The sequence below is a fragment of the Fragaria vesca genome, linkage group LG2 (genome assembly GCF_000184155.1).
Source record: "Fragaria vesca subsp. vesca linkage group LG2, FraVesHawaii_1.0, whole genome shotgun sequence".
In the NCBI taxonomy this organism is placed as follows: Eukaryota; Viridiplantae; Streptophyta; class Magnoliopsida; order Rosales; family Rosaceae; genus Fragaria; species Fragaria vesca.
In genome coordinates, this window is record NC_020492.1 from 24719172 (window position 1) to 24736004 (window position 16833).

At 36.0% G+C, this 16833-nt stretch overlaps 2 protein-coding genes across 2 annotated transcripts; both read left to right on the forward strand.

The window, feature by feature from the left end:
• The first annotated feature begins 344 nt into the window (after nucleotides 1-344).
• Nucleotides 345-7543, forward strand: LOC101299637 (26S proteasome non-ATPase regulatory subunit 5-like). Its single transcript, XM_004291452.1, has 17 exons — nucleotides 345-499; nucleotides 575-638; nucleotides 726-834; nucleotides 1147-1209; nucleotides 1389-1489; nucleotides 1594-1660; nucleotides 1751-1822; nucleotides 2119-2277; nucleotides 2690-2763; nucleotides 2867-2961; nucleotides 3539-3646; nucleotides 3765-3862; nucleotides 5164-5301; nucleotides 5481-5528; nucleotides 5970-6084; nucleotides 6709-6809; nucleotides 7187-7543. The coding sequence occupies exons 1-17, from the start codon at nucleotides 427-429 to the stop codon at nucleotides 7271-7273; spliced, it is 1572 nt and encodes a 523-aa protein (XP_004291500.1). The 5' UTR covers nucleotides 345-426; the 3' UTR covers nucleotides 7274-7543.
• A 514-nt stretch (nucleotides 7544-8057) lies between these two features.
• Nucleotides 8058-10273, forward strand: LOC101300212 (30S ribosomal protein S20, chloroplastic-like). Its single transcript, XM_004291454.1, has 3 exons — nucleotides 8058-8261; nucleotides 8431-8597; nucleotides 9828-10273. The coding sequence occupies exons 1-3, from the start codon at nucleotides 8102-8104 to the stop codon at nucleotides 10059-10061; spliced, it is 561 nt and encodes a 186-aa protein (XP_004291502.1). The 5' UTR covers nucleotides 8058-8101; the 3' UTR covers nucleotides 10062-10273.
• The last annotated feature ends 6560 nt before the right edge of the window (nucleotides 10274-16833 follow it).

Genomic DNA, 16833 nt, shown 5'->3' on the forward strand with positions numbered 1-16833 from the left:
GAGGATATTAGTTATCTATTTAATGTAGTTCGGGGTTCAAGTTTTATGTCACCCCACAGCAAAATATTATTTTCAATAAAATAAATAAAACCGGACATTTAGGTTGAGTCTCCCAACTAAGCTGGGTTCTAATTATTTAAATTAACTATTCCCTTACTATACAAGTAGGTTACAATTCTCACGAACATCATGAAATGAAATTAGAAATCGTGTTCTTATATTATATAGAGAAACGTTTGGGCCATCCGTGTACTACTTTGCTGGACTCCACCTCCCGGCCCAAACCCACAATATGACCGACTCGTGTTCATTATTTACAGGTGTCTTGCTGCCTACTCTAACGCGTGTCAAAGCCCACTACACCTCTCCTCTCTCTTTCACTTTCTCACAGAAGAGAGAGAAGAGACTCACTTGCAGTGTTGAGCTATGGCGGAAGAATACTCAGTCGACGATCCAACTCAGCTTCTCGAAGCTTCTTCCGAGTTCGCAAACTATCCCGGTAAACTATCTCCGTTTTCCGATCACCTCTATTTCGAATTTCATCAACTAACCGCCGCTCTCTTTCTTCTTCCAGGAGTTCAAAATGACGCTTCCGCCCACGAGTTTCTGGACCGCTTCCCCCTCCCTGTCATCCTAAAGTAACCTCCTCCTCCTCTTCAACTTCCTTCAATTTCAATCTCGTCAAGTTTTTTCTATTTCGATTTCAATTTTTGTTGCTTTTGCAGTGCTTTGCAGACGAAAGCCGATGTGCCTGGTTTAGAAAACACCTTGGTTGATGTTTTGGAGAGCATTTTCAAAACAAGATATGGTACTTCGCTCATTCCACAGTATATGGTATGCCCTCTGCACTTTTTAGCGAAGTAAATTGCTTATTTCTCGCGAGTGTTCAACTTGGTTTCTTGTCGAAAATGATCAAATGATGCATTACTTATCAGTGAATGTTATAAAGCTATGTGTTGCTGTACTTGTGATTACATATTGGAATGCTGGACCTAGTAAATGAACTTCAGACTGCCCTATTACTTCGTATTTTTGCACTTGTAAAGGCGTAATCTTCATTAACAAAGGAGAAACGTCTGTAAATAGAATGTTTTATGGGTCAAGATTCGGTTATTAAGCATTATTTATCTTTGCTATTTCTTTCAGCCTTTCATACAAGTTGGTCTGACGGCAAATTCTCAGAAGGTCAAAGCTTTAGCCTGTAAAACGGTATGTATCCTTAGTTGTTATGAATTTTTGGTTTATGTTGAGACCTCTTTAAGTTTTCTATGCTTTCGCATATTGTATACATGTTTTCCATTTGTTTGTTGGGCTGTTTTGAAATTTTTACCGCCTGCAAATTACTGTAAAATTGTGGATTTTAGTCTGCCATCTTAACTGGCATTCAGGTTACTCGCCTTCTCGAAAGTGTGAATGACTATGCTGTTTCTGCACATCTTATAATCGACAACAATATATATCCTCTATTGATTGATTGCCTCATCAATGGGTACGTTCAATATTTATTTTGAGATTAATACTTGGTTTTTTATTGTTTGCAAAGTATCTATTTGGATCAAATATTTATTACACTGATTTGCTTTTAATATGTAGAAATGAACAAGTTACAACTTTAGCAACTGAAGCGATAGCAAAGATAGCGGGTAGTCCAGCAGGCATAGTATGATTATAGCATTTTCTCAGTTAAATGTCCTTACATTTAGTACCTGTTCTGTGATAACATATTGAAATACTTTGCTATCATGTGTAGGATATTGTTTTCCCAGCTGATGCCAATGAAGCTACACATCTTGGAAAATTAGCATCTCAATGCTCATCACTGGTAGGTGCTTGGTACTTTGTGAGTTATACACAAGTAGAAATTCTAAAACTTTTTAGTTGAAGAACTGTAGATGTAGCTACACCTATGCTCTGTTTTTCCGGATTAATAAGAATTTAGGAACATTTTTCATTTCGTATACTCTTACATAGCTGTATAGTTGTGACAGTTACTGGAGTCGACATTTATTTTTACACATTTTGGGTTTTAGTATAAACTTCCATGATCTACTCTGATCTTAGTCATGTATATACTCTGCTGAAATTTTCCTTATCCTAAATCATATTAATGTTTTTCAGGGACGGGTCCGAATTTTGGCTTTGATTGTGAAGCTATTCTCTGTCTCCCATCATGTGGCATCGGTGGTTTCAAAGTCAAATCTACTTACACTTTTCGAAGCGGAGATTAACTCGAATGATACCCTTGCAACCTTAAATGTTATGGAGCTTTTGTATGAGGTTGGTCATTGATTATCTTCAATTCATTCCACTCTCCCCCTCCTCCCAACAGTGCCTTTCTTTGAAGCTGTTTGTATCTGATGTCACTCCTTTGGTGTCCATTCCATGTTCCACAATACTTTTGTACCCTGCATTCAAGATTTGTGTGAAATTCAGCCATCTCATATGAAGAAAATTTGAACATACATACAGGAAATAGAGAAAGTCCACAAGAATGTTCTAGGACTAATATTTAGGACATATATTGCTTATGTGATATTATCTGATTAAATAATATTTTGATATCTCCTATCTTTTGTTTTAGAATTGATAAACAATTTCAAACTTCGATAATCTTGTTTTTGTTTCCGGTCTCTTATAGTTATCTATATGGGAATTAAATGTTGATTTTACATGTTATCAAATGATAAAGTTGTCAGAGATCAAGCATGGTAGAGTTTTCTTGTCAACAAGCACCCTCCTGCAGCTGCTTAGTTCTATAATAAGGTACTTAGATATGCCGAATATTCTCTTTTCTATTTCATTTTATATCCTTTTAACTTCTTAGAAGCTATTATACACTATTACAGCCCAATTATATGCATTTCAGCAACCAGTCAATGGACTCGATTCTAAGATCAAGGGCGATGATAATCAGCGGAAGACTGTTGTCGAATGGAAATTACATTTTGTCTGATGAATCTAGTAAGATTTATATTCATTATCTAGTCTTACAGATGCTTGGGGATTATTACTTTCAGAATTGCTACTTACATCACCTCTAGAGAAGTGATTTTCTTTACTGAAAGTTTTTTATTCGCTTTGATATAGGATGCACTTGAGCCTTTTACTTTTAGCATTTTGTGACTCTTTAAAAGCTTGTGTACATATTCTAACTTTTAAGGTACTTGTAATACCATACTGGACAAGAGAGGTAGATGCACAAATGCTCCATTAGTTGACACTCTTAAAGATGCCTGAAATTCACTAGTTGCAATTTCTCCCAACTAGCCCTAGTAGGTTGAAAAGACCACACTAACATAATCTTTTTATCACACCCTATGCTACTAGAATGTGTTTTACCATTCTGGATTGAATTTAATGCATTCTACATAGTTGCTTTATTCTTCTGCATGAAATTTTTCTAATTTGGAACATGTTGAGAATAGCAAATAGAGTGTAACTGCATAGGTTAATTGTTGGAGATTGGCTATTTCTGAATAATGATATGATTGTTTCAGTTCTTAGATAAGCAGTAGTAAGTGATTGCTTGAATTTTCAGGTGCGAAGACTGTAGTATCAGCTATAGATAGAATACTTAGTTCATCAGAAAGTCATGATACAGATGAATGTGAAACTGCTCTTGAAGCCCTGGGTCAAATAGGGTCATGTAAGTATGTACTACTGGATGTACACTTGGAAAGTAGATTTTTTTAGTCTGGAGCAAGTCTGTGTGTGTGTTCCTTAAGAACTTGATACTTATAGCTTTTGTTTCTTGGTGCTCTTAGCAATGGAAGGAGCACAATTGCTACTGTCAGGCTCACCACCAGCTGCAAGACATGTTATATATTTTGCCTTTGATAGGCAGGGCCATGGTAGAAAATTGGTCAGTGCATCTACTCTTTACTAAATTATACTTTGTTTTTTTTTTTCTTTCTACTCTTTCTTTTTGGGTTTCTGTTGAGATATCAATCCCACATCGGGAATATGGGACCTTGTCTGTGGGTTTATATAGAGTTTGGGGTTCACATCCAAAACCAATTGGCAATGGATGAAGTAGCCCAAACCCTTATAAACCCACAGGCAAGGTCCCATATTCCTGATGTGGGATTGATATCTCAACACGTCCCCGCACGTGTGGCGAATTTTTAAGCCTAACACATGGACAACATTTGGGTGACGTGGAGTTCGTGTGGCCATTTGGCTTCACACATGAACGTGGGTAACCCGGTCTGATACCATGATAAAGTAGTTTGGGGTGCACATCCAAAACCAATTGGTAATGGATGGAGTGACCGAAACCCTTATAAACCCACAGGCAAGGTCCCATATTCCCGATGTGGGATTGATATCTCATATCTCAACAGTTTCACTTTCTTAACTTCATCTTTTCTCTCCTACTTTTTATTCCTGTATTAATTTGCCAATTCATTCACTCTGAGATGTTGTTCCATGTGTGTACGCGATTATCTAGTGAATTCATCTTTAACTAACCTTGTAGTCTTGGACCCTTGATTAAAATACTCCCTCAGTAATAAGTAATGTAGCAACGTATTAGTGTATCTATAATATTTAACGCATATAAGTTGTAAGGAGCAAGTAGTTTTCGAAAGAAAGGTATTGGTCATGGTTTACACCTCCAAAAAATTAATAATTAATACAGGGTTATGCACGTTGAAGATATCACGTGAGGAATATGCTGTGATAACTGTCGGCTGATAATGAAAGAGCTGCTTACAATAAACTTTGTAAATCCTGGAGCTTCAAAAAGTCTTCTCATGGGGGTGTCATAGTGGCTAAACGATCTGAATCATACCCAGTGTTTATGAGGGCCCTTGTGGACTAAACTACTTGTCGAGTCCTTAGGTAGAGAGACTAGAATCACTAGATCATCGTTGTTTCTGCTATACAATCTTTTCACATACAGAGATATCTTTAAATATTTGTGAGCTCAATTTCATTCATTGATGTATTCACTATTCCTCTGACCTTTTTCTTTTTCAAAATAAGACAAATATTTGGATTGTAAAGAGGGGAATCTAAGATGACAACAGTTTCATCTTTTTATTTATTTAATTTATTCTTCTTGTACTTTCTACAATTCTTGATGATGAACAGAGATATTACTTGTTGTACCTTACCTTCTGTATGCACTTCTTTGATGTTTCATTTTTGTGGCAAATACAGGCTGCTTTGCATGCACTTGCAAACATTTCTGGAGAAACTCGATCTGAGAACAGCGTCATACTGACTAATGATGCTGAAGAAAGCCTACGACGCTTGATTTATGAAACTGCATCCAAGAGCTCAAAGCTGACACCATCAGTGAGCAGTTCTTTTTGTCCTCCTTTACTTTTTAACGATAAGCACTCTTTGATATGATTATTCCAGTCAAGAAGCCCCGGGCACTTGAGTGCAGGTGGCCTGTGCAAAAGTTGATCCATTTGCTGAATTGAACAAATCACTTCAAGTTTAGTACACTCATTTCTTGATGCAATTGACAGGGTCTATTCCTATCAGTTATCCAACAGGATCCAGAGACTCGTTTGGCGGTGAGGTTTCTAAACTCATGAATTATGGTTATTTTTTTTCCTATTCTTTTAGGAATGCATCAGCTATTAAGTTTTATGAACTGGGAATTAGTTTAGCAAAATTTGTTAGGCCACCAATTTTCCTTGAAAAAAGACTACATATTTGATATTTTAATTGGAGGTATGTGGAACTACCTCTCATTTATGTCATATAGATCATCTGAAACTATGATATTTACTTCTACTGTACTTTCATTTTCTTGTATGGCTTGTTATGCTAATTGCCTTTCACAACACAATACCTCTTGAAAATGTGGAAAGAGCAAGGACAGGTTGATGCTACATATGTGGCAATGTAGATAGATTGTGGAAATAGAGTTATAACATAAGAGTTAACCTTGCTGAAAGTATAAAGCTTTACTGTGTTTTGTTATTTATGGTGGATTAAACTTGTAATTTCAGGGTTATAGAGTGCTGACTGGGTTGGGGGCTCGCCCATGGTGCCTCACGGAGATTTGCTCAAAGCAAGAGATAATAAATGTAGTGACTGATGCTGCTTCTGAAACCACAAAACTAGGTCCTCATCTTTCAGTCCCAATTTTTATGTATATTTAAAATTTTGTTTTGCTGCTACTCTTTCATAGTATTTTATACTTGTCAAGTTTATCTCCCTTAATGTGCTGATTGTGTGTATAGTTAGAATCTTATAATGAAATAGTAATTACATTAAACTGGTTTATCCTCACATGAAATTCAGATAAGGTTCTTTATACTGTTTATTTGAAGCGAGTGTCTTCCTCTGAATTGCCGACTGTTCAGTGCTCCAGCTGATTGTAGATTGAATTATAGAAATAAGACAGTACCTATCTGGATAAGCTGAATTTAAAATTTATGGTCACTATACTAAATGTGCTCTCAAGTCTCAAGAGAAAAGTAGACAAGATATACAACCATTTTATGACCTCAGCACCAGTATCTCTTTGATTTTTTTTTCTTCCCTGTGTGTCAATTTAGAAGGTTCCTTTTCTTTCTTCAGTTAATTTGAGTTGTGTATTTGAGTATTTCAAAGTTTGCCAGATCATAAATTTTCTGGTTCTCTTTTGAACTCAAATTAGTGCTGCTCTTTTCTGTTTGGTTCCAGAAGCAGCTTTCTGAAATGATTTTCTTCAAACTAATATTATACATGAAATTTTTTGTTCAGGCATGGAAGCAAGATATAATTGTTGCAAGACTATCCATACGGCTTTTAACATGTCCAGTAAACTTTCAAGCGACCCAGCGCTTGGTGGGATTGCAGCAAAGGTCAGCTCTATAATAATCATTTTTTCATTCCTTTTGCTTAAGTAAGAGCTGGACTACTTTTCTGGATCGCTGACTAATTTATGTTGGCCAGTCGAACCTAATGCATACAAGCAAGAGCATAAATCATCTGACTAATATAAATTGAGCCATATATTCTAGTCCCGAGTCTTCTGTGGATTGGCGTGTGTGGGTTAACAGTTGCTAAGCCATCAAAAGAAAAGAAATGTTCTTTTTTCATAACCTATTAAGGAATCAGTCCTATTTTTCTATAAACAACCAGATAATTGAATTGGTGTATGCTGCCTTTCGTATTCTCTCTTATTCGTTCCTTTCTTCTTTTCTTTTGCACCGACTTATTCATTCTTTTTCACATGCAGTTGCATGAATCTGTGAGACTGGGTCCCTATCTTGCCAGAAAGCATCGTGAAGCTCAACCTACAGTAGTTACAGCCGACAGATTCTAGATGAACATCAGCAAATTTGTGCATCTTGTAGTTACTTCTAACACCTGTTGTACAAAAGTTTGTTCAACCTGTTTGTCTGCGGTGAAATGCACCTCTCACATACTTGAAGAGTTCAATGGATTTTGATTAAGAATGTGATGACTTCACTTTGGCTTGATTCTCTTAGACGTGATTTGTTTTTAGAAGCAGCTGCAATGTCATCTTATCATTGGATTTTACCAGTTTTTAACTGTACTCTCAGCAGATGATCCTATTGTTCTAAACGTCCAACTTATCTGTGATTGCAGTTTATTAACTAGTTTGTCGTAGAGGAGGTTAGGTCTCTCTTGATTGTTTTCTCGAACAACAAACAGCAAGTGGCCTGGACAAGAGATACCTAACTTACTCTACAACAATCCTTCCCTCTGCGGTGCAAGGCTCTCATCAAGAGAGTCAAAACGAGAAACAGCGTTGCAATCTGACCTCGCAAAAAACATGAGCAAACTGGAGTCCTTTCTTCGATGCAAAAAAAAATTAATGGCTAGTACAGAATATAACAAAGCAGACAAATCTTTCATTTCGACACTGCACATAAGCAAAGCGTGAGATGAAATTTATGTAAACGTTGGGTGTTTCCGGGGAAAAAAAAAAAAAAAGTAGCTATGCATCGGAAATGAGCAAAGATTGATTCATCTCAGTGAAAAAAATAGATAACTCCACGTCATCCCAACTCCATGACCAGGGACAGAAGAGGAATTCCACATTCCAGTGGATAAAATCACAGCAAGCAACACACACTCACAGCAGAGCTCCAATTCTTTAGAGTGAGAGAGACTCAGACTCAGAGAAATGGCAGCAGCACTTCATTGCCTATCATCTTCATGCTTAGCCCTTCCTTCCAAATTCGGCAACCTTTCCCTCAATGGCCCTTCTACTTCCTCAGCTTCTTCCACTCACTTTCCTTCTCTCAGTTTCTCTGCTAACCTTTCTCACGACTTCTTCTCCAAAGGTACTATATTCTCTCAATTCCCTATTTTAATTTGTGACAATTTTTCAAAATGCCCAACAAAGTTTGAAACTTTTTCATTTGGGTTGGAGGGTTTTGCTGTTTCTGGTCTAAAGTTTTGGTCTTTCCAGTCTGAGAAGTTGTAAATTGATGTGGGTTTTTCAATTTGCAGGGTTTTTGAATTTGGGCCCAGTTCAGAGGTCAGTTCGTCGCTCTGTGGTTTGTGAGGCTGCTCCAACCAAGAAGCCTGACTCTGCTGAGAAGAGAGCTCGCCAGGCTGAGAAGAGGCGCATTTACAACAAGTCTAGAAAGTCTGAAATCAAAACCAGGATGAAGAAGGTAGTTTCTTATCGTGTTTACATTCTCTATGAAAGTGAATTCATTGCAATTATTTTTTCGATGAATGTGTGAAGATGTTATGATTTGTGAGCTTGATGAATTCTGATTAGTTGCTTGGATTGTATAATGTAGCAATTCGAAAAGAAACGAATATGCTTACACCATTTACTTGACTGTTTTCTTTTTTTATGTGTGTAACATTGGTGTGGTTGTGTGTGGAGATACTATATCGAGTCAATTGACCTTTTGATGTTCAGAGGAAGCATGTAAAGTCGCTTGGAGGTGTAATGTGGCGTATACTTGTAGTTTACTTCTATGTTTTTCGTGCTCAAATACTGGGCATTTGTATTGAGTTCCCTCCATAGAGATGAGGCCAGTACCCGTTCCTTTTACCTCACGGACTGATCCATCTTTTGGTGGTAAGAAGGGGGAATTGGCCCAAAAATTGGATAGGGGTTATGAGATATTGCTGAGTTAGTATAGAAGAATTTCTGAAGCAGGAGAAGGGTGTTGTCCTTTCCTTTTGATGAATCTATCTGTGTTAGATAAGAACAGCTACAATTCGTTCAAAGATCTTTTTGTACTCTTTTGTTCCTCTAAGTTGGTAAGTCTTATTTGTTGGGCCTCATATTCGTTCAATGATTTTTGTCACTGTTCAGTAATGTTTTGGGACAGTAATATTTTTTCTATTGTCTCTTGTATTGCCATGTCCCAACGTCTAGCTCTAGAGCTGTCACCATATATGATCCCTTGGATTCTCATCCAAATGGAGCAACATATCTGTGTCTAAATTGATCTCATTACCATCTGGAGCACCCATATCTATATCTAGCTCAAGTACTTTTTGGTGCAGTGGTTCTTTATCTGCGATAGGATTTAAGTGGTTGCGCCACTTAAAACTGTTATCTGTTTGTTACTATCGCATGTTGTTTTCTAGTTTCTTTTGTGCTCAGATGTTATGCATGCTCAACTGTTTCAAATGTGTATATGGATATTGAGAGAGGATATGCCATCTGAATACATGGTTAGTAATAATTGTTAACAGTTCAGTTGGATAACATTACTGAAGTGCAAAATCATTTTATATTTCCACGTAATTTATAGGGATATCTTTATTGATTTAACCAGCAAGGATGAATATAATCATTGTATTAGTATTGCATGAATTTATTTTTCCGAATTTATGATTCATGAACACCAATGATTGTTTTCTTAACTATATAATTCTAGGTTTTGGAAGCTTTAGACGTGCTCAAGAAGAAACCAGACGCTCAGGCTGAAGAAGTTCTTTCAATTGAGAAGCTTATTGGCGAAGCATACTCCATCATTGACAAAGCAGTGAAGGTTGGGACTTTGCATAGGAATACTGGAGCACGAAGAAAGTCTCGATTGGCCAGAAGAAAGAAGGCAGTAGAGATCCAAAAAGGCTGGTACACCCCAGCTGATTCTGAGGTTACTGCCTGAGGAAACAAAACCCATTCATTGGGTCATATTGTTTTGTATCTGTTTCCTGTTAAATTTCATTTGTAATGTATGCTATCTTTCCTTTCAATCTATGTATCTCTCATATGTGGTGCAAGTATAGTCTTCGCTCTTTTGGTGTTTGAAATGTTGATGAGCCAAATAGTGTATCGATTTTTGCAGAAAGCACATTTTGAATAGAAGGGAGATTACAGAAGAAAAAGGTATCAAGAGAGAAATAGCGAGGCAAGTAAATTTTGCACCGACTGCTAAGCATTTCCTAGCTCAACAGCGCTTGTATATATAACAGATGCATGTACCAAAGTGCATTGGATATCATGTTTACAAAGAAATCCATCAGGGTAACAAAGTTGGTTAATTGTAAAGGATAGCAAATTGACTATTTGGCTTTTTTCAAGTTTATAATGGTCGGCTGTAGGAGTAAATCACTAGGAGAAGATCGAGCTTTGATTCTTTCCGCGTTTCAGCATCTTGAATCTTTAAAGAACACGCACATTGTCATCTGCCAATGTTGCTAAAACTGAGTCGTGTATACTTACTCTGAGAGTCTTGGAACAAAGAGATTCGGAGTCGAGTGAAGAGGGTGAACTGGTAGTGATCTTTGTTTCCTTAGAGTTGGAGGGAGGCTCATCAGCATATGAATCATCCGCTCCTTGCTTATCAGAACTCATACTATATAGTTCACAGTTGTCTGCGTGAAAGTGAGCACTAATTGATGTGTGTGTGTGTTTATAGATCGATGCCAAGGTATTTGGGAGGATGGCGATTGCTCCTGAGAATCTCGATCTCTGAACTCCAAGGTCTATACACGGCTGCATGTTATAACTAAATAACTGTGAGGATCCAGGGGTCTATCTATAGAAAACACCTCTAAAGTAATATTGTTAGAGCCCGTGAGTTTTGATACTTTAGCAAGGTAGCATTCGAGTATGAACAATGAAGAATTCATATTATACAGTTCTTTCACGTATTGTTAATCTTTTTCAAGCCAAGTAACTATATATAATACGAGTGAGGTAAGCATGCAGTAGCAATCGGCTCAAACAAACAGCAACGGTGAACATAAATAACTACGGGACCTCTGATTGTAAGGACTATTAATTTACTTAAATTGAGATCATAGAAATGGAAATAACATCTACAAGGACCATAAGTGCAATCCAGGTCTGAATCCGACAGAAGAGAGGAAAATCGATACTTCTGTTTTTCAGGCTATCAGCAGTTGGGTATCTATTTAGTTGTTGCGAAGATGAATCTTGATCGATCGATCTAGCTAATTCTTCACTCTAGTCGTAGTCGTTGTTGTCATAGTCGTCACAGTATCCAGGTATAAATCTCTAGTCCTTTGGAATATGTACATTGTTCTTGGACTATAAGCATGCGCAGAATTGGATAGTCTTAATCTAAGTTCAACTTGTAAGTGTCAAGAAGTTCTCATTTGAGGAATTATTAGGTGGTATATATATGGACAATTAATGCACATTAAAAAGAATAGACAATTTATTTTGTTGAGATAAAAAGATGCAAGTTTTTCTTATCACTTACACTCGTTTATAACGTATGTATTTGTTCGTTTTTATTTTCACTCGTCTATAATGAAAAACAAACACAACAGGAGAGAGAACCGCAACCTATAAGGCTATAACAAACTAATTCAGCTAACACCAGAAAAAAAAACCCCAAGAGTTGGACGATTTGTTCTACAGCTAGCTAGCTATGAGCTATCCTTAACTGTATAGAGACATAGTTAGAGACCTAGTCCTCTTCCAGGAAGATTCTGTAAGTCAATGCCCCAACTAGGCCCAGAGTTTTGACATTGATGTATTAAACTAGCACAGGTCGTTAACTGACTTAATCATCCTTAATCTTAATTAACTGACTTAATTGCCACATTTGACCTAAACCACTGTGATTTTTTTAAGCTAGACTTAGACAATGTTGTTAGTACGAGATATACATCAAAATCCTGGTTAAAATACTATGAAAGTCAGACCAGACCCTGCGTGTAGCCAAAAGCTCGAGGGTCTTGTGATGTTAATAATCTGAGTTTGAAGCATTACAATATATTTCAGATTTCTTGAACTCTTTCTCAGGGAGTCATTCTAGTGAAGACCTTTAAGTTAAAGACTTTTCGTTTTATCCCACTTTTCGATCTTATATCTATATCTTGACCGTTTAGTTTATAGGTATTTATAAGTAGATCATTTCTCTAAATTTTCAGCTATATTGAAAATTGTTAAGGCATTCATAAATGTGATTTATCAATTATGAACTTGAACGGTTCATATTTGATAGATTTGGTTCGTCCATTAATTTGATTTAGTTTGTTATCTTAACGAACACCAATTTGACTGAAAATTTGTAGAAATGATCTACTAATATAAACCTAAAAACTGAACGGGTGAGATGTCAAAATGTGATCGAAAAATTGGTCTTTTAACCATACACCGAAAAGTCTTCAACTAGTCTTCAACTTAAAAGTCTTTACTAGAAGGGCTCCCCTCTTTCTCATTCTAATGAATATGTTTTTTGGGTCTTTTCTTTGAACAGATGCACTAAAATTTGTTATGCATAACAAGCGAATAAACAGAACGAAGTTAAACTTAGAAGGGGTTACAAAATTTAATCAATAGAAATACTGAAATAACAATTTTATGATGAGATCAAAATTTCATGTTGAGGTTGCACATTGCGCTACTATGAGCAGTTCTTGAACCAGCTCGCCTCATCGTCCAATGAGACTTTATTAGAAACATGGTAAGAAATTGGGAGATCGACATTGACGATCCTCACTGCTAGGTCATGCGCCAATCGCTTTGGCATTGATTACTAATATATACAAAGCAATGCGTTTACTTCCTTATAATTGTCTTTATTTTTTGTTTAAGCTGACTTAATTGTCACATTTGACCTAAACCACCCTGATTAATACATTATTTTTCAGTGATGAAGGTCAGAGACCAAACCCTGGGTTAGAAAAAATCAAAGGTGTTGTATCTTATGTGTTATGTCTGAACATGAACCATTAGCCTTGGACTTGAATGACTAAAATGTGCATATTTAACTGTATGACTAAGTTCTTTCATCCAAGAGAAAATGACCAAACAAATAAAGACAATAATAATAAAACAAAACGAAAATCACTTTCATACAAATGACCTAAACCGTAAAGAATTATAACATAATGATTAAATTCAGTTAATGAGCTTCTGGAATAGCATTCAACTTCCAAAAAGATGCTAGCCATTAGAGTTCTCAAATGTCCTTCCATTTATACATTCATCTAAATCTGTTTCTCTTGTTAATTTACAAAAAAAAGAATGCGTCTTTAAGATTTTATTTTATTTTATAAGAAAACAAGAACATACAAACTACAAGGAGTTGCCTCTAAGGGGTCCTAAGGAATCAAATCTAATACAATGAACAACTCTTCTAGGAAAGTTGTTCTCCCAAACTCTACCGAAGGAGTTTTGATGTCTATAGCTAGCAACTGCATCCGCCGCAAAGTTTGCTTCTTTATAGACATGATGAGATGAGATTGAGCTGACACTCTACAATTTTCCTAATATCATCCACAATTTGATGTCTTCAAGATTATATTTGCCTTTTTTGTTTTTGTCATCACACATTAGGTTGTGAGTTAGCTGAAAATCATAATCACGATGTACTAACATCGCAAGCAATAAATGAAGTCTAAACTAAGCAAAACACTAATATTTTTCTTCAACTCTAACATATATCTACACAACTATATGACTTTATTCGCATGTAAATTTATTTGTCTTTTGTGAATAATTTTGACTAATAAAATTAAATAAAAATACATTTTCGTATCTTATCTTCACATTTAAAATTGAACCCAGATTTCATGATCACCACGTAACACATCACACCTCCAAACCAAATTAAACCACCATCACCATCACCATCACCAACACAATCCACAACGATTGACCAAAAAAAAAAAAACACAATCCACAACGAACTCTTTGCTCTTTGGCGGTGGGTACATAACTCCAACACCAACATTTGGGGATTAGATGTTGCAGAAAGCTACCATCACAGGACACGTGGTAGCATCCGAAATCAAGATAAGATTAAGACCGTCGGATCTAAAGGGCTGACCGTTTCAAAAGAGGGACAGAGGATTTCACTGACAATTACAGCGATCCTTATCACGCGGCGAGGAGCCGGGCCATGCCGACAATCTCATATATTCTCAAAACCCCAACAATACCCCCTATATAAACTAATTTTAAATTCAAAAATTATAATATTTCTGGTTAAAATTAAATCATAATTAAATGCCGCCAAGGATGGGAGTTCCGTTTGGAACAAAAGCAGCGGCACGCAACACGAGAGCAGCGCCCTCATAACCGTCGTTAGATGACGCGCCGCCCCTCGGTCTAAGTCACGCCGCGTGGCGACAAGGCGACGCGCCCAGCTTGGAACGCCGCGCATTTCCACCACGTGGGCCCCGAGGAGGAGGAGGAGTTTGAATCGGGTGTGGTGTGTGACTGTGTGTGAATGATGGTACTGAGAGGAGCAGGGGTGGGTGGGGACTGGGGAGTGTATGCGGGTCAAAGGCCTAGTTGACCGAGCCGTATATTTTCTATTTTTGAAGTTTATTTTACTTTGCAGTGTGTATTGGCATATTGGGCGCAGAGGCACGTGTGGGCGCGTGACTTCAAGCGCCCCCCTTCGGTGGCTATTTCGGCGTTTCAGCTTTCAAATGCTGGGCCTTCACAAAACACATGTTGTGGTGTTAGAGGGAGATTGTAGATAATCTTAACGATATTCTTTATCCATTATTTTTTTGTAAATACATAATTTTTTTATTAACGACCAGATATATTACTTTTTAGATGATGATATTAATACATCCATTTTTACTATTAACACACCTCATCTATAATGAGAGTCAGTCATTAATCAAATTCAAGTGGTAAACTTGTAAATAAAATTGAAATATGTGGATAAGAAAATAGATTATGTGTGTTAATAGCAAAAAAAAAATGTGTTAATAGCATCACCCTACTTTTTTTTAAAATAAAAACTAACGTTGTGTTTGGATAAAGTAATTTTAATTTTCATATTTTCATAGAAATTTCAAAATCATGGGAATTATAATTCTATGAATTTAAATTACATTAATTGACAATTTCATTGTTTGGATTTCATGATGTAGAGTTTTAAAATGATAAAAATTTGTATTTAGACTAACCTCAGTTAAGGGAATTGACAAATAACGCCTATTTTGTGAGGAATTCAAGTTGGGAATTTAAGCTCCCAAATCCTACAATTATTTTGGGGGAAACGGTCCTAAAAAATTGTTAATTCCTTATTTTTGATTAAATTTCTGAAAATTCACCCGTATTCAAACACACCGTAAGAGAACACAAAAACAAACTACAACAAAAATCCTCTAAGAGCATCTCTAACAGCTTCCCTATTTTCTTGAAATTCTCAATTTTGGGGAATATAGAGTTGTTTTTAGGTCCAACAGCTTCCCCATCCCATTCCCCAAAATGGGGATGAAGAAGAAAAAGAAGCATTCATTCCCTAAATTTGCAACAAAGCCTTCCTTCCCTAAAATTAAATTCTTCACGTGCTCCAACGAATTTAAGACAACAATAAAATATTTTATTGGGTAGTTTATTATTACAATGAAATATATAATGTTTTTTTGTTATAATTAATGATGATATATTATATTTTATTGTTGTATTAAATGCTGAAATCTTCAAAATGGAAAAGCTACTGGATTTTGATCATAATTTTTTTGGAGATTTTAGCTTTTGCTTCCCCATTTTAGAGAAATTTTAGGAAAACTGTTGGAGATGCTCTAATACCATTTAAACCATAAAAATCGAAATTGTAAGCATTAACTAAAGACATAAGGAGTCAATTATGACATCCAACAAGAGTAGTAAAATTACCAATATTACAATTGAATCTACAAAAAAGATTGCTCACACCAAATATGAGTAAAAGTTATAGAAGTAAACCAAATCTTTCTTCACTAATAGATTTGCACCAAAGTATTCTTATTTTGGTGGTTCCATTTCTCAGTTTTCATATTATTGAATGGCATTTGAAATCCTACTTGATGATTCATGTTATCGAGTTTCTTTCTTTTTCAAATGGTAGTTGCTGCCTAGTAGTAAGGTGAAGTTAAGTGTCTTTAAATCTAAATTATGACAACAATATATTTGTAAAGCTGAATTATTAGACATTAGAATACGTAAGCATGTTACATATCTTGTGATTTTTCCTATATGTCACCGCTACGTGAAAGCAAATAGAGTCGTCATTGAAATAGTACTCTTTGCTAGTTGGTGCATGGTTGAGTACATGTTTAGAGATTTATGATATTATCTCAGGTCTTCGTAATCAGGGGCAAGGCTCAATGTCCCCCCTCCGTATTTGTTAATTAAGGTTTGAGAGAAGCCGCACCAGCCATTATTTCAAAAACAAAAAATTACTTGAATCTTTTTTCAAAGCCATAATAATTAGTATTTCTAAAAAAAAAATCTATACTTTATCTATAAAAAAAGATTGATATGAGTCATGACAATGAGTTATAGATTATACATTGGGAAAATGTCCAAATACACAAAAAATGAAAAGTAAATCCCATTTCATTGAAATAAAGATTGAATAGCCCATTCCAATGAATCTTATTAAAAAGACATTTTTACCCAAAAACTACCTAGCTATCTCTCTCCTCTCACTCACATCTCTCTCTCTCTCT